Source organism: Mustelus asterias, unplaced genomic scaffold, assembly GCF_964213995.1.
Source record: "Mustelus asterias unplaced genomic scaffold, sMusAst1.hap1.1 HAP1_SCAFFOLD_3536, whole genome shotgun sequence".
NCBI lineage: Eukaryota > Metazoa > Chordata > Chondrichthyes > Carcharhiniformes > Triakidae > Mustelus > Mustelus asterias.
In genome coordinates, this window is record NW_027593481.1 from 8,096 (window position 1) to 31,581 (window position 23,486).

The following is a 23,486-nucleotide window of genomic DNA, read 5'->3' on the forward strand; positions in this document are numbered from 1 at the left end:
TCCGACCCTCGCCCCCTCCGCGCTCCGACCCTCGCCCCCTCCGCGCTCCGACCCTCGCCCCCTCCGCGCTCCGACCCTCGCCCCCTCCGCGCTCCGACCCTCGCCCCCTCCGCGCTCCGACCCTCGCCCCCTCCGCGCTCCGACCCTCGCCCCCTCCGCGCTCCGACCCTCGCCCCCTCCGCGCTCCGACCCTCGCCACCTCCGCGCTCCGACCCCTCGCCCACCTCCGCGCTCCGACCCTCGCCACCTCCGCGCTCCGACCCTCGCCCCCTCCGCGCTCCGACCCTCGCCCCCTCCGCGCTCTGACCCTCGCGCCCTCCGCGCCTCCGACCCTCTGCCCCCTCCGCGCTCCGACCCTCGCCCCCTCCGCGCTCCGACCCTCGCCCCCTCCGCGCTCCGACCCTCGCCCCCTCCGACCCTCGCCCCCTCCGCGCTCCGACCCTCGCCCCCTCCGCGCTCCGACCGTCGCGGCCCTCCGACCCTCGCCCCCTCCGCGCTCCGACCCTCGCCCCCTCTGCGCTCCGACCCTCGCCCCCTCCGCGCTCCGACCCTCGCCCCCTCCGCGCTCCGACCCTCGCCCCCTCCGCGCTCCGACCCTCGCCCCCTCCGCGCTCTGACCCTCGCCCCCTCCGCGCTCCGACCCTCGCCCCCTCCGCGCTCCGACCCTCGCCCCCTCCGCGCTCCGACCCTCGCCCCCTCCGCGCTCCGACCCTCGCCCCCTCCGCGCTCCGACCCTCGCCCCCTCCGCGCTCCGACCCTCGCCCCCTCCGCGCTCCGACCCTCGCCCCCTCCGCGCTCCGACCCTCGCCCCCTCCGCGCTCCGACCCTCGCCCCCTCCGCGCTCCGACCCTCGCCCCCTCCGCGCTCCGACCCTCGCCCCCTCCGCGCTCCGACCCTCGCCCCCTCCGCGCTCCGACCCTCGCCCCCTCCGCGCTCCGACCCTCGCCCCCTCCGCGCTCCCGACCCTCGCCCCCTCCGCGCTCCGACCCTCGCCCTCTCCGCACTCCGACCCTCGCCCCCTCCGCACTCTGACCGTCGCCCCCTCCGCACTCTGACCCCTCGCCCCCTCCGCGCTCCGACCCTCGCCCCCTCCGCGCTCCGACCCTCGCCCCCTCCGCGCTCCGACCCTCGCCCCCTCCGCGCTCCGACCCTCGCCCCCTCCGCGCTCCGACCCTCGCCCCCTCCGCGCTCCGACCCTCGCCCCCTCCGCGCTCCGACCCTCGCCCCCTCCGCGCTCCGACCCTCGCCCCCTCCGCGCTCCGACCCTCGCCCCCTCCGCGCTCCGACCCTCGCCCCCTCCGCGCTCCGACCCTCGCCCCCTCCGCACTCTGACCGTCGCGCCCTCCGCGCTCCGACCCTCGCCCCCTCCGCGCTCCGACCCTCGCCCCCTCCGCGCTCTGACCCTCGCCCCCTCCGCGCTCCGACCCTCGCCCCCTCCGCGCTCCGACCCTCGCCCCCTCCGCACTCTGACCCTCGCCCCCTCCCCGCCTCGCCCTCCGCGCGACGTGCACTCGGAGAGTGGCGGCCCTCACCTTCTCGAGCTGCTGTCACCTCCTTTGTGAGACGGGCAATGACTCTGCAGGCGGCATCGTGTTGGTACAGGGCGTGCGAAAGTTCCTGCCGGGTGGTCTGCAGCTGTTGGCGTAGCGTGAAGCTGTGCAGCATCACCGCGTCCTGGGGGAGACAGGAGGGCAAGAAGCCGGAGGTCAGGAACTATCCCGCAGAGCGATGCCACGCTCCATCCACACCACTGGACACGCGGAGAGATAGGCGTGGGACGCACACTGGGACGAGGGGGACAGACAGTAGGACAGAGACACAGTCAGGGGGCATTAACATAAATAGGTGTGGGGGCTGCAGAGAGAGAGAGAGGTGGGCACAGTAACAGGGATTAAACTTGGGACAGAGAGAGGAGCACGCAGAGGGCAGCAGGACAGGCATGTCGGAGACAGAGGAATGGCCATGGGGCAGCGAGAGAGACGGGAGGACGGCAGGGAAAAGATGGGGGAGTGAGATGGAGATCGGGGATATTTAAATTGGAATATAAACCACCCCGAACCCCTCGATTAGATTCCAGTCTGTAACTCACTCCCGGGTATCTGTTATTCTATATATAAACCACCCCGAACCCCTCGATTAGATTCCAGTCTGTAACTCACTCCCGGGTATCTGTTATTCTATATATAAACCACCCCGAACCCCTCGATTAGACTCCAGTCTGTAACTCACTCCCAGGTATCTGTTATTCTATATATAAACCACCCAGAACCCCGCGATTAGATTCCGTCTGTAACTCACTCCCGGGTATCTGTTATTCTATATATAAACCACCCCGAACCCCTCGATTAGACTCCAGTCTGTAACTCACTCCCGGGTATCTGTTATTCTATATATAAACCACCCAAACCCCTCGATTAGATTCCAGTCTGTAACTCACTCCCGGGTATCTGTTATTCTATATATAAACCACCCAGAACCCCGCGATTAGATTCCGTCTGTAACTCACTCCCGGGTATCTGTTATTCTATATATAAACCACCCCGAACCCCTCGATTAGACTCCAGTCTGTAACTCACTCCCGGGTATCTGTTATTCTATATATAAACCACCCCGAACCCCTCGATTAGATTCCGTCTGTAACTCACTCCCGGGTATCTGTTATTCTATATATAAACCACCCCGAACCCCTCGATTAGATTCCGTCTGTAACTCACTCCCGGGTATCTGTTATTCTATATATAAACCACCCAAACCCCTCGATTAGATTCCAGTCTGTAACTCACTCCCGGGTATCTGTTATTCTATATATAAACCACCCCGAATCCCTCGATTAGATTCCAGTCTGTAACTCACTCTCGGGTATCTGTTATTCTATATATAAACCACCCCGAACCCCTCGATTAGACTCCAGTCTGTAACTCACTCCCGGGTATCTGTTATTCTATATATAAACCACCCCGAACCCCTCGATTAGATTCCAGTCTGTGATTCACTCCCGGGTATCTGTTATTCTATATATAAACCACCCCGAGCCCCTCGATTAGATTCCAGTCTGTAACTCACTCCCGGGTATCTGTTATTCTATATATAAACCACCCCGAACCCCTCGATTAGATTCCAGTCTGTAACTCACTCCCGGGTATCTGTTATTCTATATATAAACCACCCCGAACCCCTCGATTAGATTCCAGTCTGTAACTCACTCCCGGGTATCTGTTATTCTATATATAAACCACCCCGAACCCCTCGATTAGATTCCAGTCTGTGATTCACTCCCGGGTGTCTGTTATTCTATATATAAACCATCCCGAACCCCTCGATTAGATTCCAGTCTGTAACTCACTCCCGGGTATCTGTTATTCTATATATAAACCACCCCGAACCCCTCGATTAGATTCCAGTCTGTAACTCACTCCCGGGTATCTGTTATTCTATATATAAACCACCCCGAACCCCTCGATTAGATTCCAGTCTGTGATTCACTCCCGGGTATCTGTTATTCTATATATAAACCACCCCGAACCCCTCGATTAGATTCCAGTCTGTAACTCACTCCCGGGTATCTGTTATTCTATATATAAACCACCCCGAACCCCTCGATTAGATTCCAGTCTGTGATTCACTCCCGGGTATCTGTTATTCTATATATAAACTACCCCGAACCCCTCGATTAGATTCCAGTCTGTAACTCACTCCCGGGTATCTGTTATTCTATATATAAACCACCCCGAACCCCTCGATTAGATTCCAGTCTGTAACTCACTCCCGGGTATCTGTTATTCTATATATAAACCACCCCGAACCCCTCGATTAGATTCCAGTCTGGAACTCACTCCCCGGGATCTGTTATTCTATATATAAACCACCCTGAACCCCTCGATTAGACTCCAGTCTGTAACTCACTCCCGGGTATCTGTTATTCTATATATAAACCACCCCGAACCCCTCGATTAGATTCCAGTCTGTGATTCACTCCCGGGTATCTGTTATTCTATATATAAACTACCCCGAACCCCTCGATTAGATTCCAGTCTGTAACTCACTCCCGGGTATCTGTTATTCTATATATAAACCACCCCGAACCCCTCGATTAGATTCCAGTCTGTAACTCACTCCCGGGTATCTGTTATTCTATATATAAACCACCCCGAACCCCTCGATTAGATTCCAGTCTGTAACTCACTCCCGGGTATCTGTTATTCTATATATAAACCACCCCGAACCCCTCGATTAGATTCCAGTCTGTGATTCACTCCCGGGTATCTGTTATTCTATATATAAACCACCCCGAACCCCTCGATTAGATTCCAGTCTGTAACTCACTCCCGGGTATCTGTTATTCTATATATAAACCACCCCGAACCCCTCGATTAGATTCCAGTCTGTAACTCACTCCCGGGTATCTGTTATTCTATATATAAACCACCCCGAACCCCTCGATTAGATTCCAGTCTGTAACTCACTCCCGGGTATCTGTTATTCTATATATAAACCACCCCGAACCCCTCGATTAGATTCCAGTCTGTGATTCACTCCCGGGTATCTGTTATTCTATATATAAACTACCCCGAACCCCTCGATTAGATTCCAGTCTGTAACTCACTCCCGGGTATCTGTTATTCTATATATAAACCACCCCGAACCCCTCGATTAGATTCCAGTCTGTAACTCACTCCCGGGTATCTGTTATTCTATATATAAACCACCCCGAACCCCTCGATTAGATTCCAGTCTGTGATTCACTCCCGGGTATCTGTTATTCTATATATAAACCATCCCGAACCCCTCGATTAGATTCCAGTCTGTAACTCACTCCCGGGTATCTGTTATTCTATATATAAACCACCCCGAACCCCTCGATTAGATTCCAGTCTGTGATTCACTCCCGGGTATCTGTTATTCTATATATAAACCACCCCGAACCCCTCGATTAGATTCCAGTCTGTAACTCACTCCCGGGTATCTGTTATTCTATATATAAACCACCCCGAACCCCTCGATTAGATTCCAGTCTGTAACTCACTCCCAGGTATCTGTTATTCTATATATAAACCACCCTGAACCCCTCGATTAGATTCCAGTCTGTAACTCACTCCCGGGTATGTTATTCTATATATAAACCACCCCGAACCCCTCGATTAGATTCCAGTCTGTAACTCACTCCCGGGTATCTGTTATTCTATATATAAACCACCCCGAACCCCTCGATTAGATTCCAGTCTGTAACTCACTCCCGGGTATCTGTTATTCTATATATAAACCACCCTGAACCCCTCGATTAGATTCCAGTCTGTAACTCACTCCCAGGTATCTGTTATTCTATATATAAACCACCCTGAGCCCCTCGATTAGATTCCAGTCTGTAACTCACTCCCAGGTATCTGTTATTCTATATATAAACCATCCCGAACCCCTCGATTAGATTCCAGTCTGTAACTCACTCCCGGGTATCTGTTATTCTATATATAAACCACCCCGAACCCCTCGATTAGATTCCAGTCTGTAACTCAGTCTCGGGTATCTGTTATTCTATATATAAACCACCCTGAACCCCTCGATTAGATTCCAGTCTGTAACTCACTCCCGGGTATCTGTTATTCTATATATAAACCACCCCGAACCCCTCGATTAGATTCCAGTCTGTAACTCACTCCCGGGTATCTGTTATTCTCAATATAAACCATCCCAAACCCCTCGATTAGATTCCAATCTCAGGGGGAGGCAGAGGTTGGGAAGTGTTAGGCAGGGGGTGTATCAGATTTTAACACCCCATAACTCGAGGAAGAGAGGGAGGGAGGGGGAGTGGGTCAGGGTATTATGAACTTACCCACTCGTCCTGTAACGCTTTGAGGATCGCTGGGATACTGGTGGCCGATGGAGGTTTTGGTCGGATGGGGTGGCTTGCTGCAGACACACAAACACAAAAACCCAGACTTGAGCTGTTTCAGCAATCTGCGCTCGCTGTTTAACCTCAGAAGAGAGCCAGGACTCCAGACTCGCAACCTGCTTCTGTTGGCCATCTCTCTATCACCCTCTCTATCCAGAGCTCTGCCTAGGTTTAATTGGCTGGCTCTTGGCGACACGGGTTTCGGCTGGAAGGTCTGAACTTCTATAACCAAGTCACACTGGAGTAATTATGGAAAAAAGTGGGGAGGGGAGTGTTCCGAACCCTCTCCCCATGTTCCGGAAGCAAACTAAAGCTATAAAAGGTAATAGAAGGTTCTTGTTTATTGGGAGGGGAATTGAATATAAGAGGAGGGAGGTTTTGCTTCACTTGTACAGGGCGTTGGTGAGACCACACCTGGAGTATTGTGTACAGTATCAGTCTACTTACTGTTGTGAAATTAGTGTTTGTAAGATTATAAAACAAATGTAAAAATGCTAAGAGTTGTAAGATTACTTGGTGTGTTTAAAAGTAGTTTTTTTTTGCTGTACTTTGAGAATTAAAAGAGATGCAGGCGCATCCAGTACAGACTGGAACAATGCATCAAAGGCAAAAACAACAGGGTTGCTTTGGTAACAGGCTTTAGCCATTTGGATCAGAACACGTTTTCAAATTTTAACCAATCAATTTGAAATAGGCAATTGAATAGCAGCAGCCTATCAGATTTAGACCATAAGACATAGGAGCAGAATGAGGCCACTCGGCCCATCGAGTCTGCTCCGCCATTCAATCATGGCTGATATTTTTCTCATCCCCGTTCTCCTGCCTTTTCCCCATAACCACTGATCCCCTTATTAATCAAGAACCTATCTATCTCGGTCTTAAAGACACTCAATAACCCGGCCTCCTCTGTGGCAAAGAGTTCCACAGATTCACCACTCTCTGGCTGAAGAAATTCCTCCTCATCTCTGTTTTAAAGGATCGTCCCTTTAGCCTGAGGTTGTGCCCTCTGGTTCTAGTTTTTCCCACTAGTGGAAACATCCTCTCCACGTCCACTCTATCCAGGCCTCGCATTTCAATTTGATGTTTTGATAACCTGTAAACCAATCCTACTGCGGGGGGTTTGGTATGTCATTGGGGGTACAAAACCAGATCCCAGGGAACTGTCAGAAGACCACCTACCAGCGACTGCCACAGTTCACAGCTTGAGAGAGACACACAGGCGGCAACTGTCTCTAACAGCATATAACAGCCACATGTATGTCTTAAAAGTAAGCCTCATCTCAAATCGCAAAGGTATCAACAGAACATAGAAGAAAATCAATAAAGACAAACTATTGCGGAAGACAACAAACCTGGTCGTATTTTGAGAGTGACTAAAAATTCTATTGTTTTGTTAGTAAGTGGAAATTGTATTTATCTGAACAGCGGTCCATTAGAATAGTGCTTTATTGTGTTTGTTAATAGTTTAGTTAACCTATTCACCGTCAGAAGAATAAAGTATTACTTGGTGTCTTTCCGGAGAGAGATTTGACCACTAAAAGTTGCTGAAGCGGATGTTACCCCTTCTCTCACACTCTAACAGATTGAGAAGGAAGGTACTTTTCTTGGAGTGTTTGCGTGCTAGTTCTCAGAGCACCAACCTCCCCTTCGTAACAGTATTTAAGTAAAGATGCGAATGCATTGGGAGCAGGTTTCCCAGGCTAACACCAGGAACAGACGGGGTGTCTGAGGAAAGGTTGGAGAGGTTGGGATTGTATCCGCTGGAGAGGCGACTCGAATGAAACCTGTCAGACCCTGAGAGGGTCTGGATAGGGTGGATGTGGAGAGGATGTTTCCCCTTGTGGGAGAATCTAGAACGAGGGGGTGGGGGGAGGTCACTGTTTAAAAATAAGGGGCGGCCCATTTCAGGCGGAGAGGGGGAGAAATGTTTTCTCTCAGAGGGTGCGGAGTTTCCGGAACTCTCTTCCTCACAAAGGAGCAGAGTCTGCGAATGTTTTTAAGGCAGAGCGAGATGGATTCTTATGAAGCAATAGGGAGCGAATCAAAGATCCGTCAGCCATGGGGTTGGGTGAGAGGAGAGATTGAGACTGTTTAAACAAATCCCTCTCCTGTTGTGACACTGTCTTCACCCTCACCGGCAGATGGAGACAAAGATCACTGCCCCCGAGGCTGCCATTCCACAGGGAACCTCGGCAACTCCGGATTGAAGCTTCTGCATTCATTCATTCTCAGCCCAGCATTCATTACCCATCCCGAACTGGGAGAGACGGAGGGAGAGAGAGAGATGGAGAGAGAGACGGAGGTAGAGAGAGAGAGAGAGACGGAGAGAGAGAGAGACGGAGGGAGAGAGAGAGAGACGGAGGTAGAGAGAGAGAGACGGAGGTAGAGAGAGAGAGACGGAGGTAAAGAGAGAGAGACGGAGGTAGAGAGAGAGAGACGGAGGTAGAGAGAGAGACAGAGGTAGAGAGAGAGAGAGATGGAGAGAGAGAGAGAGAGAGACGGAGGTAGAGAGAGACAGAGAGAGAGAGAGAGAGAGACGGAGGTAGAGAGAGAGAGAGACGGAGGTAGAGAGAGAGAGACTGAGGTAGAGAGATAGAGAGGGTGAGGGAGATGGAGTGAGCATGTGAGAGAGACGGAGTGAGTGAGTGAGAGACGGAGTGAGAGAGAGAGATGGAGTGAGCGTGCGAGAGAGAGGGTGAGGGAGATGGAGTGAGCGTGAGAGAGAGATAGAGAGGGTGAGGGAGATGGAGTGAGCGTGAGATGGGGAGAGGCTGATAGTGAGAGATCGTTCCCCTTTGTTGCTGATTAATTGCTGATGTGGCTTCACAGGCTGGGATCAGTATTCATGACCCACCCCTCGCTGCAGGATTGCAGCCTCTGAGCCACCCGAGTAGCCACAGTATTTACCTGGCTGGGTCCTGTTCAGTTTCTGGGCAATGGGAACCCCCAGGATGTCTGGACTGGCTGCCACTCCAGTGAAGTTCAGGGAGTCCCACAGGCCAGCCCATTCTGCCCTGCCTTGCTATCCCTATCTTCACTCAAGCCCGCTGGGTGAGTGAGTGAGCGTCAGGTCTCACAGTCACTCAGCGCCTTACCTTTGATATCGATGAGTTGGTCTTCGGATAAGGGCTGTCCATTGATTGGGTCCGTCCCATTCTCCGCGATGTATTTCTCTATCAGGCGTCTCTCAAACACGTGATTGGACACCGGAGAGACACAGGGGTGTTCTGGAACCTCGTTCGAAACTGAGAGAGGAGAGAAACATATCACAATCCCCTCACACACACACACAGATCCCATCTCCGTATCACAATCCCCTCACACACACACACAGATCCCATCTCCGTATCACAATCCCCTCACACACACACACAGATCCCATCTCCGTATCACAATCTCCTCACACACACACAGATCCCATCTCCGTATCACAATCCCCTCACACACACACACAGATCCCATCTCCGTATCACAATCCCCTCACACACACAGACAGATCCATCTCCGTATCACAATCCCCTCACACACACAGACAGATCCCATCTCCGTATCACAATCCCCTCACACACACAGACAGATCCCATCTCCGTATCACAATCCCCTCACACACACAGACAGATCCCATCTCCGTATCACAATCCCCTCACACACACAGACAGATCCCATCTCCGTATCACAATCCCCTCACACACACAGACAGATCCCATCTCCGTATCACAATCCCCTCACACACACACACACAGATCCCATCTCCGTATCACAATCCCCTCACACACAGACACAGATCCCATCTCCGTATCACAATCTCCTCACACACACAGACAGATCCCATCTCCGTATCACAATCCCCTCACACACACAGACAGATCCCATCTCCGTATCACAATCTCCTCACACACACAGACAGATCCCATCTCCGTATCACAATCTCCTCACACACACAGACAGATCCCATCTCCGTATCACAATCCCCTCACACACACAGACAGATCCCATCTCCGTATCACAATCCCCTCACACACACAGACAGATCCCATCTCCGTATCACAATCCCCTCACACACACAGACAGATCCCATCTCCGTATCACAATCTCCTCACACACACACACACAGATCCCATCTCCGTATCACAATCCCCTCTCACACACACAGATCCCATCTCCGTATCACAATCCCCTCTCACACACACAGATCCCATCTCCGTATCACAATCCCCTCACACACACAGACAGATCCCATCTCCGTATCACAATCTCCTCACACACACACACACAGATCCCATCTCCGTATCACAATCCCCTCACACACACACACAGATCCCATCTCCGTATCACAATGCCCTCACACACACAGACAGATCCCATCTCCGTATCACAATCTCCTCACACACACAGACAGATCCCATCTCCGTATCACAATCCCCTCTCACACACACAGACAGATCCCATCTCCGTATCACAATCCCCTCACACACACACACAGATCCCATCTCCGTATCACAATCCCCTCACACACACACACTGATCCCATCTCCGTATCACAATCTCCTCACACACACAGATCCCATCTCCGTATCACAATCCCCTCACACACACACAGATCCCATCTCTGTATCACAATCTCCTCACACACACACACACAGATCCCATCTCCGTATCACAATCCCCTCACACACACACACTGATCCCATCTCCGTATCACAATCCCCTCACACACACACACAGATCCCATCTCCGTATCACAATCCCCTCTCACACACACACTGATCCCATCTCCGTATCACAATCTCCTCACACACACACAGATCCCATCTCCGTATCACAATCCCCTCACGCACAGATCCCATCTCCGTATCACAATCTCCTCACACACACACTGATCCCATCTCCGTATCACAATCCCCTCACACACAGACACAGATCCCATCTCCGTATCACAATCTCCTCTCACACACACAGATCCCATCTCCGTATCACAATCTCCTCTCACACACACAGATCCCATCTCCGTATCACAATCTCCTCACACACACACTGATCCCATCTCCGTATCACAATCTCCTCTCACACACACAGATCCCATCTCCGTATCACAATCCCCTCTTACACACACACAGATCCCATCTCCGTATCACAATCTCCTCACACACACAGACAGATCCCATCTCCGTATCACAATCTCCTCACACACACACTGATCCCATCTCCGTATCACAATCTCCTCTCACACACACAGATCCCATCTCCGTATCACAATCCCCTCTCACACACACACACACAGATCCCATCTCCGTATCACAATCCCCTCTCACACACACACACAGATCCCATCTCCGTATCACAATCTCCTCACACACACACTGATCCCATCTCCGTATCACAATCTCCTCTCACACACACAGATCCCATCTCCGTATCACAATCCCCTCTCACACACACACACACAGATCCCATCTCCGTATCACAATCCCCTCTCACACACACACAGATCCCATCTCCGTATCACAATCCCCTCACACACACACACACAGATCCCATCTCCGTATCACAATCCCCTCTCACACACACACAGATCCCATCTCCGTATCACAATCCCCTCTCACACACACACAGATCCCATCTCCGTATCACAATCTCCTCTCACACACACACACAGATCCCATCTCCGTATCACAATCTCCTCTCACACACACACACAGATCCCATCTCCGTATCACAATCCCCTCTCACACACACACTGATCCCATCTCCGTATCACAATCCCCTCACACACACACAGATCCCATCTCCGTATCACAATCCCCTCTCACACACACACAGATCCCATCTCCGTATCACAATCCCCTCACACACACACACACAGATCCCATCTCCGTATCACAATCCCCTCACACACACACACACACAGATCCCATCTCCGTATCACAATCCCCTCTCACACACACACACAGATCCCATCTCCGTATCACAATCTCCTCTCACACACACACACAGATCCCATCTCCGTATCACAATCCCCTCTCACACACACACAGATCCCATCTCCGTATCACAATCCCCTCTCACACACACACACAGATCCCATCTCCGTATCACAATCCCCTCACACACACACACACAGATCCCATCTCCGTATCACAATCCCCTCTCACACACACACACAGATCCCATCTCCGTATCACAATCCCCTCACACACACACACACAGATCCCATCTCCGTATCACAATCCCCTCACACACACACACACAGATCCCATCTCCGTATCACAATCCCCTCACACACACACACACACACACACAGATCCCATCTCCGTATCACAATCTCCCCTCACACACACACAGATCCCATCTCCGTATCACAATCCCCTCTCACACACACACAGAACCCATCTCCGTATCACAATCTCCCCTCACACACACACACACACAGATCCCATCTCCGTATCACAATCCCCTCACACACACACAGATCCCATCTCCGTATCACAATCTCCTCACACACACAGACAGATCCCATCTCCGTATCACAATCCCCTCTCACACACACACAGATCCCATCTCTGTATCACACTGGGAGACACTGTGCACAGTTCCGGTCTCCGTATCACACTGGGAGTCACTGTGCACAGTTCCGGTCTCCGTATCACACTGGGAGTCACTGTGCACAGTTCCGGTCTCCGTATCACACTGGGAGTCACTGTGCACAGTTCCAGTCTCCGTATCACACTGGGAGTCACTGTGCACAGTTCCAGTCTCCGTATCACACTGGGAGTCACTGTGCACAGTTCCGGTCTCCGTATCACACTGGGAGTCACTGTGCACAGTTCCGGTCTCCGTATCACACTGGGAGTCACTGTGCACAGTTCCAGTCTCCGTATCACACTGGGAGTCACTGTGCACAGTTCCAGTCTCCGTATCACACTGGGAGTCACTGTGCACAGTTCCGGTCTCTGTATCACACTGGGAGTCACTGTGCACAGTTCCGGTCTCTGTATCACACTGGGAGTCACTGTGCACAGTTCCAGTCTCCGTATCACACTGGGAGTCACTGTGCACAGTTCCGGTCTCTGTATCACACTGGGAGTCACTGTGCACAGTTCCGGTCTCTGTATCACACTGGGAGTCACTGTGCACAGTTCCGGTCTCTGTGTCACACTGGGAGTCACTGTGCACAGTTCCGGTCTCCGTATCACACTGGGAGTCACTGTGCACAGTTCCAGTCTCCGTATCACACTGGGAGTCACTGTGCACAGTTCCGGTCTCTGTATCACACTGGGAGTCACTGTGCACAGTTCCGGTCTCTGTGTCACATTGGGAGTCACTGTGCACAGTTCCGGTCTCCGTATCACACTGGGAGTCACTGTGCACAGTTCTGGTCTCCGTATCACACTGGGAGTCACTGTGCACAGTTCCGGTCTCCGTATCACACTGGGAGTCTCTGTGCACAGTTCTGGTCTCTGTATCACACTGGGAGTCTCTGTGCACAGTTCTGGTCTCTGTATCACACTGGGAGTCACTGTGCACAGTTCTGGTCTGCAGTGAATGTTTTTAAGGCAAGAATATGTAAATTTGTGAACAGTAAAGGAATTAAGGGTTATGGTGAGCGGACGGGTAAGTGGAGCTGAGTCCACAAAAAGATCAGCCATGATCTTATTGAATGGCGGGGCAGGCTCAAGGGGCCAGATGGCCTACTCCTGCTCCTAGTTCTTATGCTCTTGTAGACGGTACACACGGCTGTCACTGTGCGTCGGTGGAGGAGGGAGTGAGTGTTTGTGGTTAGCGTGTCGATCGAGCGGGGCTGCTTTGTCCTGGATGGTGTCGAGCTTCTCGAGTGTTGTTGGGAGCTGCACCCATCCAGGCGAGTGGAGAGTGTTCCATCACACTCCTGACTGTGTCCTTGTAGATGGTGGACAGGCTTTGGGGGGAGTCAGGAGGTGAGTTACTCTCCGCAGGATTCCCAGCCTCTGACCTGCTCTGGGAGCCACTGTGTTTATACGGCTGGGTCCAGTTCAGTTTCTGGTCCATAAGATATCAGAACAGAATGAGGCCATTCAGCCCATCGAGTCCACTCGGCCATGGCTGATAAATTTCTCAACCCCATTCTTCAACTTTTCCCCGTAACCTTTGACCCCCTTACCAATCAAGAACCTATCTATCTCTGTCTTAAAGACACTCAGTGACCCGGCCTCCTCTGTGGCAAAGAGTTCCTCAGATTCACCACCCTCTGGCTGAAGAAATTCCTCCTTATCTCGGTTCGAAAGGGTCGACCCTTTACTCTGAGACTGTGCCCTCGGATCTGAGTCTCTCCGACTAATGGAAACATCCTCTCCACGTCCACTCTATCCAGGCCTCGCAGTATCCTGTAAATTTCAATGAGATTTCCCCCTCATCCTTCGAAACTCCATCGAGTATCGACCCAGAGTCCTCAAACGCTCCTGGTACATCAGTGCTAGCCCCCAGGATGGTGGAGGGGATTCAGCGATGGGAATGCCATTGAATATCAAGGGACGGCGGTTAGATCCTCTATGTTGAGATGGTCAGTGCCTGGCACTTGTGTGGTGTGAATGTTATCTACACTGGTCAGCCCGAGCCTGGGTCTGGTCCAGGTCTTGCTGCGTTTGGACATGGACTGTTTCAGTATCTGAGGAGTGGCGAATGGTGCTGAACATTATGTAATCATCAGTGAACAGCCCCACTTCTGACCTTACGCTGGAGCGAAGGTCACTGACGAAGCAGCTGAAGATTGTCGGGTGTAGGACACTACCCTGAGGCACGCCCGCAGAGACAAAGGAACTATGAGGATATGAGGCGTGAGTTGGCCTTGATAAGATTGGGGAGAGTTACTGAAAGGGATGACAGTGGATAAAGAACAAAGAACAATACAGCACAGGAACAGGCCCTTCGGCCCTCCAAGCCCGTGCCGCTCCCTGGTCCAAACTAGACCACTCTTTTGTATCCCTCCATTCCCACTCCGTTCATGTGGCTGTCTCGATAAGTCTTAAACGTTCCCAGTGTGTCCGCCTCCACCACCTTGCCCGGCAGCGCATTCCAGGCCCCCACCACCCTCTGTGTAAAATATATCCTTCTGATATCTGTGTTAAACCTCCCCCCCTTCACCTTGAACCTATGACCCCTCGTGAACGTCACCGCCGACCTGGGAAAAAGCTTCCCACCGTTCACCCTATCTATGCCTTTCATAATTTTATACACCTCTATTAAGTCTCCCCTCATCCTCCGTCTTTCCAGGAAGAACAACCCCAGTTTACCCAATCTCTCCTCATAACTAAGCCCCTCCATACCAGGCAACATCCTGGTAAACCTCCTCTGTACTCTCTCCAAAGCCTCCACGTCCTTCTGGTAGTGTGGCGACCAGAACTGGGCGCAGTACTCCAAATGCGACCGAACCAACGTTCTATACATCTGCAACATCAGACCCCAACTTTTATACTCCATGCCCCGTCCTATAAAGGCAAGCATGCCATATGCCTTCTTCACCACCTTCTCCACCTGTGACGTTACCTTCAAGGATCTGTGGACTTGCACACCCAGGTCCCTCTGCGTATCTACACCCTTTATGGTTCTGCCATTTATCGTATAGCTCCTCCCTACATTATTTCTACCAAAATGCATCACTTCGCATTTATCAGGATTGAACTCCATCTGCCATTTCTTTGCCCAAATTTCCAGCCTATCTATATCCTTCTGTAGCTTCTGACAATGCTCCTCACTATCTGCAAGTCCTGCCAATTTTGTGTCGTCCGCAAACTTACTAACCCCAGTTACACCTTCTTCCAGATCGTTTATATAAATCACAAACAGCAGAGGTCCCAGTACAGAGCCCTGCGGAACACCACTAGTCACAGGCCTCCAGCCGGAAAAAGACCCTTCCACTACCACCCTCTGTCTTCTGTGACCAAGCCAGTTCTCCACCCATCTAGCCACCTCCCCCTTCATCCCTTGAGATCCAAAGGGGATATTCAAGGAACGCATGGGGGAACTGCAGCAATGGTTTATTCCTGTCTGGCACAAAAGCAAAATGGGGAAGAGGGCCAATCCATGGCTTACAAAGGAAATGAGAGAGAGTATCCGGTCTAAGGGAGAAGCAGCCAGATTGGCCAAGAAAAATAATAGACCTGAGGATTGGGAGCAGTTTAGAATTCAGCAAAGAACCAAGGGATTGATTAAGAAGGGGAAAATACAGCACGAACGTAAGCTGGCAGGGAACAGAAAGACTGACACTAAGAGTTTCTATAGATACATGAAGAGAAAGAGGTTAAAGACACATGTAGGTCCCCTACAGACAGGAACGGGGGAATGTATAATCGGGGACAAAGAACTGGCTGAGTAACTGAATACATACTTTGGTCCTGTCTTCACAAGAGAGGACACAAATCAGACACCAGAAATGTTGGAGAATGCAAGATTTAGTGAGGGAAGAACTGAGGGAGATCAATATTAGTAGAGAAATGGTGCTGGGAAAAATTGATGGGATTGAAGGTGGATAAATCCCCAGGGCCCGATAATCTACATCCCAGAGTACTTAAGGAAGTGGCTCTAGAAATAGTGGATGCATTAGTGGTCATCTTCCAGGATTCTATAGACTCTGGAACAGTCCCTGCAGATTGGAGGGGAGCGAATGTCATTCCAATATTCAAAAAGGGAGGTAGAGAGAAAACGGAATTATAGACCAGTAAGCTTAACATCGGTAGTGGGGAAAATTCTCGAATCCATTATCAAGGACTTTATAGCGGAGTATTTAGAAAGCAGCAGCAGGATCAGACAGAGTCAGCGTGGATTTATGAAGGGAAATCATGCTTGACAAATCTGTTGGAATTCTTTGAAGATGTAACTGGTAGAGTTGACAAGGGGGAGTTAGTCGATGTGGTTTATTTGGAGTTTCAGAAAGCATTTGACAATGTCCCGCACAAGAGATTATTGTGCAAGATTAAAACGCATGGGATTAGTGGGAGTGTGATGAGATGGATAGAAAACTGGTTGGCAGAGAGGAAACAAAGAATAGGAATTAATGGGTGCTTTTCAAATTGGCAGGCAGTAACTAGTGGGGTGCCACAGGGACCCCAGCTATTCACAATATATATTCATGAATTGGATGAGGGAACAAAATGTAACGTCTCAAGGTTTGCAGATGACACCAAGTTGGGTGGGAGGGTGAACTGTGACGAGGATGCAGAGATCCTTCAGAATGAACTGGACAGGTTGGGTGAGTGGGCTAATCAATGGCAGATGCAGTATAATTTGGATAAGTGTGAGGTTATTCACTTTGGAAGCAAAACAAGATGACAGATTACTACCTGAATGGGTGTAAATTGGGAGAGGGGAGTGTGCAGAGGGACCTGGGTGTCCTTGTGCACCAGTCGCTGAAGGTAAGCATGCAGGTGCAGCAGGCGGTAAAGAAGGCAAATGGTATGTTGGCCTTCATTGCGAGAGGTTTCGAGTACAGGAGCAGGGATGTGTTGTTGCGATTATACAGGGCCTTGGTGAGGCCACATCGAGAGTATTGTGTGCAGTTTTGGTCTCCTTTTCTGAGGAAGGATGTTCTTGCTCTCGAGGGAGCGCAGCGAAGGTTTACCAGGCTGATTCCGGGGATGGCGGGACTGATGTATGAGGAGAGATTGACTCTGTGAGGATTGTTTTTGCTGGAGTTCAGACGAATGAGGGGGGATCTCACAGAGACTTATAAAATTCTGACAGGACTAGACAGGGTAGATGCAGGGAGGATATTCCCGATGGTGGGGGGAGTCCAGAACCAGGGGTCACAGTCTGAGGATTCGGGGTAGACCATTTAGGACGGAGATGAGGAGACATTTCTTCACCCAAAGAGTGGTGAGCCTGTGGAATTCATTCCCACAGGAAGTAGTTGATGCCAAAACATTGAATGTATTGAAGAGGCGGCTGGATACAGCACTTGTGGCGAATGGGATCAAAGGTTATGGGGAGAAAGCACGATTAGACTGTTGAGTTGGATGATCAGCCATGATGGTGATGAATGGGGGAGCAGGATCGAAGGGCCGAATGGCCTCCTCCTGCTCCTTTCTTCATTCCTTCAATGACCTGGAGCTGAGATGAACCATCTTCCTTTGTGCCCAGTGTGACTCCGGAGGGTTTTCTCCCAGATTCCCACTGACTCCTGTTTCGCTCGGGCTCCTTGATGCCGCACTCGGTCCAATGCTGCCCTGATGTCCGGGGCAGTCACTCCCGCCTCTGGAGATCACCTTTGTGGTCCATGTTTGGACCAGTCCTCCTCCTGTTTGAACCAGACTTCCCCCATATCCTCTCGTTGCCACTTCTAACCTGCGGGAGCAGACCCTCCGTCCAACAGCTCCAGGGAAAGCCCAGGGACCGGGAATTTCACACTGAGGCTGCCCTGCCCCAGAGACAGCAGCAAAAATAATCCAATCTCATCCCAGCTCAACGCCAGGTCCGGAGACAACCCAAACCTAGCTCCAACCCGGACTGGAGCAGCCAACACAGCAAACCAGAACCAGCCTCCCTACCCCTGCAACCCCCAGCAGACCCTCCCTACCTCTGTAACCATCTCTAGCCCCTACACCCCTATCTCTGTAACCATCTCCAGCCCCTACACCCCTCCCTATCTCTGTAACCATCTCCAGCCCCTACACCCCTCCCGATCTCTGTTACCTCCTCCAGCCGCTACACCCCTCCCTAACTCTGTAACCTCCTCCAGCCCCTACACCCCTCCCTATCTCTAACCTCCTCCAGCCCCTACATTCCTCCCAATCTCTCTAACGTCCTCCAGCCACTACACCCCTATCTCTGTAACCTCCTCCAGCCCCTACATCTCTCCCTATCTCTGTAACCTCCTCCAGCCCCTACATCCCTCCCTATCTCTGTAACCTCCGCCAGTACCTACAACCCGCCCTATATCTGTAACCTCCTCCAGCCCCTACACCCCTCCCTATTTCTGTAACCTCCTCCAGCCCCTATACCCCTCCCTATCTCTGTAACCTTCTCCAGCCCCCACACCCCTCCCTATCTCTGTAACCTCCTCCAGCCCCTACACCCCTCCTGATCTCTGTAACCTCCTCCAGCCCCTACACCCCTCCCTATCTCTGTAACCTTCTCCAGGCCCTACCCCCTCCCTATCTCTGTAACCTCCTCCAGCCCCTACACCCCTCCCTATCTCTGTAACCTCCTCCAGCCCCTACACCCCTCCCTATCTCTGTAACCTTCTCCAGCCCCTACCCCCCTCCCTATCTCTGTAACCTTCTCCAGCCCCTCCCCCTCCCTATCTCTGTAACCTCCTCCAGCCCCTACACCCCTCCCTATCTCTGTAACCTTCTCCAGCCCCTACCCCCCTCCCGATCTCTGTAACCTTCTCCAGCCCCTACCCCCCTCCCTATCTCTGTAACCTCCTCCAGCCCCTACACCCCTCCCTATCTCTGTAACCTCCTCCAGCCCCTACACCCCTCCCTATCACTGTAACCTTCTCCAGCCCCTACCCCCCTCCCTATCTCTGTAACCTCCTCCAGCCCCTGCACCCCTCCCTATCTCTGTAACCTCCTCCAGCCCCTACACCCCTCCCTATCTCTGTAACCTCCTCCAGCCCCTACACCCCTCCCTATCTCTGTAACCTTCTCCAGCCCCTACACCCCTCCCTATCTCTGTAACCTCCTCCAGCCCCTACACCCCTCCCTATCTCTGTAACCTTCTCCAGCCCCTACACCCCTCCCTATCTCTGTAACCTCCTCCAGCCCCTACACCCCTCCCTATCTCTGTAACCTCCTCCAGTCCCTACACCCCTCCCTATCTCTGTAACCTCCTCCAGCCCCCTACACCCCTCCCTATCTCTATAACCTCCTCCAGCCCCTACACCCCTCCCTATCTCTATAACCTCCTCCAGCCCCTACACCCCTCCCTATCTCTGTAACCTCCTCCAGCCCCCTACACCCCTCCCTATCTCTATAACCTCCTCCAGCCCCTACACCCCTCCCTATCTCTGTAACCTCCTCCAGCCCCTACACCCCTCCCTATCTCTGTAACCTCCTCCAGCCCCTACACCCCTCCCTATCTCTGTAACCTCCTCCAGCCCCTACACCCCTCCCTATCTCTGTAACCTCCTCCAGTCCCTACACCCCTCCCTATCTCTGTAAGCTCCTCCAGCCCCCTACACCCCTCCCTATCTCTATAACCTCCTCCAGCCCCTACACCCCCTCCCTATCTCTGTAACCTCCTCCAGTCCCTACACCCCTCCCTATCTCTGTAACCTCCTCCAGCCCCCTACACCCCTCCCTATCTCTATAACCTCCTCCAGCCCCTACACCCCCTCCCTATCTCTGTAACCTCCTCCAGTCCCTACACCCCTCCCTATCTCTGTAACCTCCTCCAGCCCCTACACCCCTCCCTATCTCTGTAACCTCCTCCAGCCCCTACACCCCTCCCTATCTCTGTAACCTCCTCCAGCCCCTACACCCCTCCCTATCTCTGTAACCTCCTCCAGCCCCGACACCCCTCCCTATCTCTGTAACCTCCCCCCAGCCCCTACACCCCTCCCTATCTCTGTAACCTCCTCCAGCCCCTACACCCCTCCCTATCTCTGTAACCTCCTCCAGCCCCTACACCCCTCCCTATCTCTGTAACCTCCTCCAGCCCCCTACACCCCTCCCTATCTCTGTAACCTCCTCCAGCCCCCTACACCCCTCCCTATCTCTGTAACCTCCTCCAGCCCCCTACACCCCTCCCTATCTCTGTAACCTCCTCCAGCCCCCTACACCCCTCCCTATCTCTGTAACCTCCTCCAGTCCCTACACCCCTCCCTATCTCTGTAACCTCCTCCAGCCCCCTACACCCCTCCCTATCTCTGTAACCTCCTCCAGCCCCTACACCCCCTCCCTATCTCTGTAACCTCCTCCAGTCCCTACACCCCTCCCTATCTCTGTAACCTCCTCCAGCCCCCTACACCCCTCCCTATCTCTATAACCTCCTCCAGCCCCTACACCCCCTCCCTATCTCTGTAACCTCCTCCAGCCCCCTACACCCCTCCCTATCTCTGTAACCTCCTCCAGTCCCTACACCCCTCCCTATCTCTGTAACCTCCTCCAGCCCCCTACACCCCTCCCTATCTCTGTAACCTCCTCCAGCCCCTACACCCCCTCCCTATCTCTGTAACCTCCTCCAGTCCCTACACCCCTCCCTATCTCTGTAACCTCCCCCAGCCCCTACACCCCTCCCTATCTCTGTAACCTCCCCCAGCCCCTACACCCCTCCCTATCTCTGTAACCTCCTCCAGCCCCGACACCCCTCCCTATCTCTGTAACCTCCTCCAGCCCCTACACCCCTCCCTATCTCTGTAACCTCCACCAGCCCCGACACCCCTCCCTATCTCTGTAACCTCCTCCAGCCCCTACACCCTCCCTATCTCTGTAACCTCCTCCAGCCCCTACACCCCTCCCTATCTCTGTAACCTCCTCCAGCCCCTACATCCCTCCCTATCTCTGTAACCTCCTCCAGCCCCTACACCCCTCCCTATCTCTGTAACCTCCACCAGCCCCGACACCCCTCCCTATCTCTGTAACCTCCTCCAGCCCCTACACCCCTCCCTATCTCTGTAACCTCTTCCAGCCCCTACACCCCTCCCCATCTCTGTAACCTCCTCCAGCCCCTACACCCCTCCCTATCTCTGTAACCCCCTCCAGCCCCTACACCCCTCCCTATCTCTGTAACCCCCTCCAGCCCCTACACCCCTCCCTATCTCTGTAACCTCCTCCAGCCCCGACACCCCTCCCTATCTCTGTAACCTCCTCCAGCCCCTACACCCCTCCCTATCTCTGTAACCTCTTCCAGCCCCTACACCCCTCCCCATCTCTGTAACCTCCTCCAGCCCCGACACCCCTCCCTATCTCTGTAACCTCCTCCAGCCCCGACACCCCTCCCTATCTCTGTAACCTCCTCCAGCCCCTACACCCCTCCCTATCTCTGTAACCTTCTCCAGCCCCTACACCCCTCCCTATCTCTGTAACCTCTTCCAGCCCCTACACCCCTCCCCATCTCTGTAACCTCCTCCAGCCCCTACACCCCTCCCTATCTCTGTAACCCCCTCCAGCCCCTACACCCCTCCCTATCTCTGTAACCTCTTCCAGCCCGTACACCCCTCCCCATCTCTGTAACCTCCTCCAGCCCCTACACCCCTCCCTATCTCTGTAACCCCCTCCAGCCCCTACACCCCTCCCTATCTCTGTAACCTCTTCCAGCCCCTACACCCCTCCCCATCTCTGTAACCTCCTCCAGCCCCTACACCCCTCCCTATCTCTGTAACCCCCTCCAGCCCCTACACCCCTCCCTATCTCTGTAACCTCTTCCAGCCCCTACACCCCTCCCCATCTCTGTAACCTCCTCCAGCCCCTACATCCCTCCCTATCTCTGTAACCTCCTCCAGCCCCTACACCCCTCCCTATCTCTGTGCCTCCTCCAGCCCCTACACCCCTCCCTATCTCTGTAACCTCCTCCAGCTCCTACACCCCTCCCTATCTCTGTAACCTCCTCCAGCCCCTACACCCCTCCCTATCTCTGTGCCTCCTCCAGCCCCTACACCCCTTCCTATCTCTGTAACCTCCTCCAGCCCCTACACCCCTCCCTATCTCTGTAACCCCCTCCAGCCCCTACACCCCTCCCTATCTCTGTAACCCCCTCCAGCCCCTACACCCCTCCCTATCTCCGTAACCTCCTCCAGCCCCTACACCCCTCCCTATCTCTGTAACCTCCTCCAGCCCCTACACGCCTCCCTATCTCTGCAACCTCCTCCAGCCCCTACACCCCTCCCTATCTCTGTAACCTCCTCCAGCCCCTACACCCCTCCCTATCTCTGCAACCTCCTCCAGCCCCTACACCCCTCCCTATCTCTGTAACCACCTCCAGCCCCTACACCCTCCCTATCTCTGTGCCCGCTCTCTCTCTCTCAGTTTGTGTCTCTGGGTGTTTTTGGGCCTCAGGCTCCACATGAGGTTGTGTTGATTTCACTCAGGGAGGAATCTCCTCTCCCTCCTCCCCCTTATCCTCTCCCTCATTCCCTCTCTCCTCCCTCTCTCCCTCCTCCCTCTCTCCCTCTCCCTCTCTCCCTCCTCCCTCTCTCCCTCCTCCCTCTCTCCCTCCTCCCTCACTTACTCCAGCACAGCAGCGACATGGCGGCGACAGCGGGCGGCGGGATTCCCGGGGCAACGGCAAAATGGCGGCCGCCACAGGGGGCGGGGCCACGTCCTCACGTACCACCGCGTCGGGGCTGCCTCACGTCACCGCGTCGCGCACGCAGGGCCACGCCGGGGTGGGGAACGTCATCACGCAGCGCTTTCCGCGGGTAGTGGGGGCGGAGCCTAGTTCACACGTCGGGATCGCACGGCAACGTTGAGGCTGTGAGACGTCATCACGCAACGCGGTCCGCTCGAACAGGGAGGACGCTGGGGGCGGGACTCGCTGCCTGGGGGCGGGGTTATTGAAGCGCGTCGGGGAGCACAGCCCACTGGATTCCTGTCGGAGCAGAAAGGGGCGGGGCTCCGAGTGGGGGGCGGGGTCAGCGTCAGGGGGGCGGGGTCAGCCTCGAGTAACAGGCCAGCCTGGGGGGCGGGGT

At 53.4% G+C, this 23,486-nt stretch overlaps 1 protein-coding gene across 1 annotated transcript; it reads right to left on the bottom strand.

Annotated features, from left to right (window-relative positions):
* Positions 1-1,532: 1,532 nt before the first annotated feature.
* Positions 1,533-23,118, bottom strand: LOC144490635 (pre-mRNA-processing factor 19-like; the record flags this gene model as incomplete). Its single annotated transcript, XM_078208340.1, has 4 exons — positions 23,027-23,118; positions 8,983-9,132; positions 5,828-5,904; positions 1,533-1,674 (listed from the first exon to the last, which is right to left on the bottom strand). Coding segments are annotated over exons 1-4 (388 nt in total), but the record flags the coding sequence as incomplete, so codon positions are not given.
* Between the last annotated feature and the right edge of the window lie 368 nt (positions 23,119-23,486).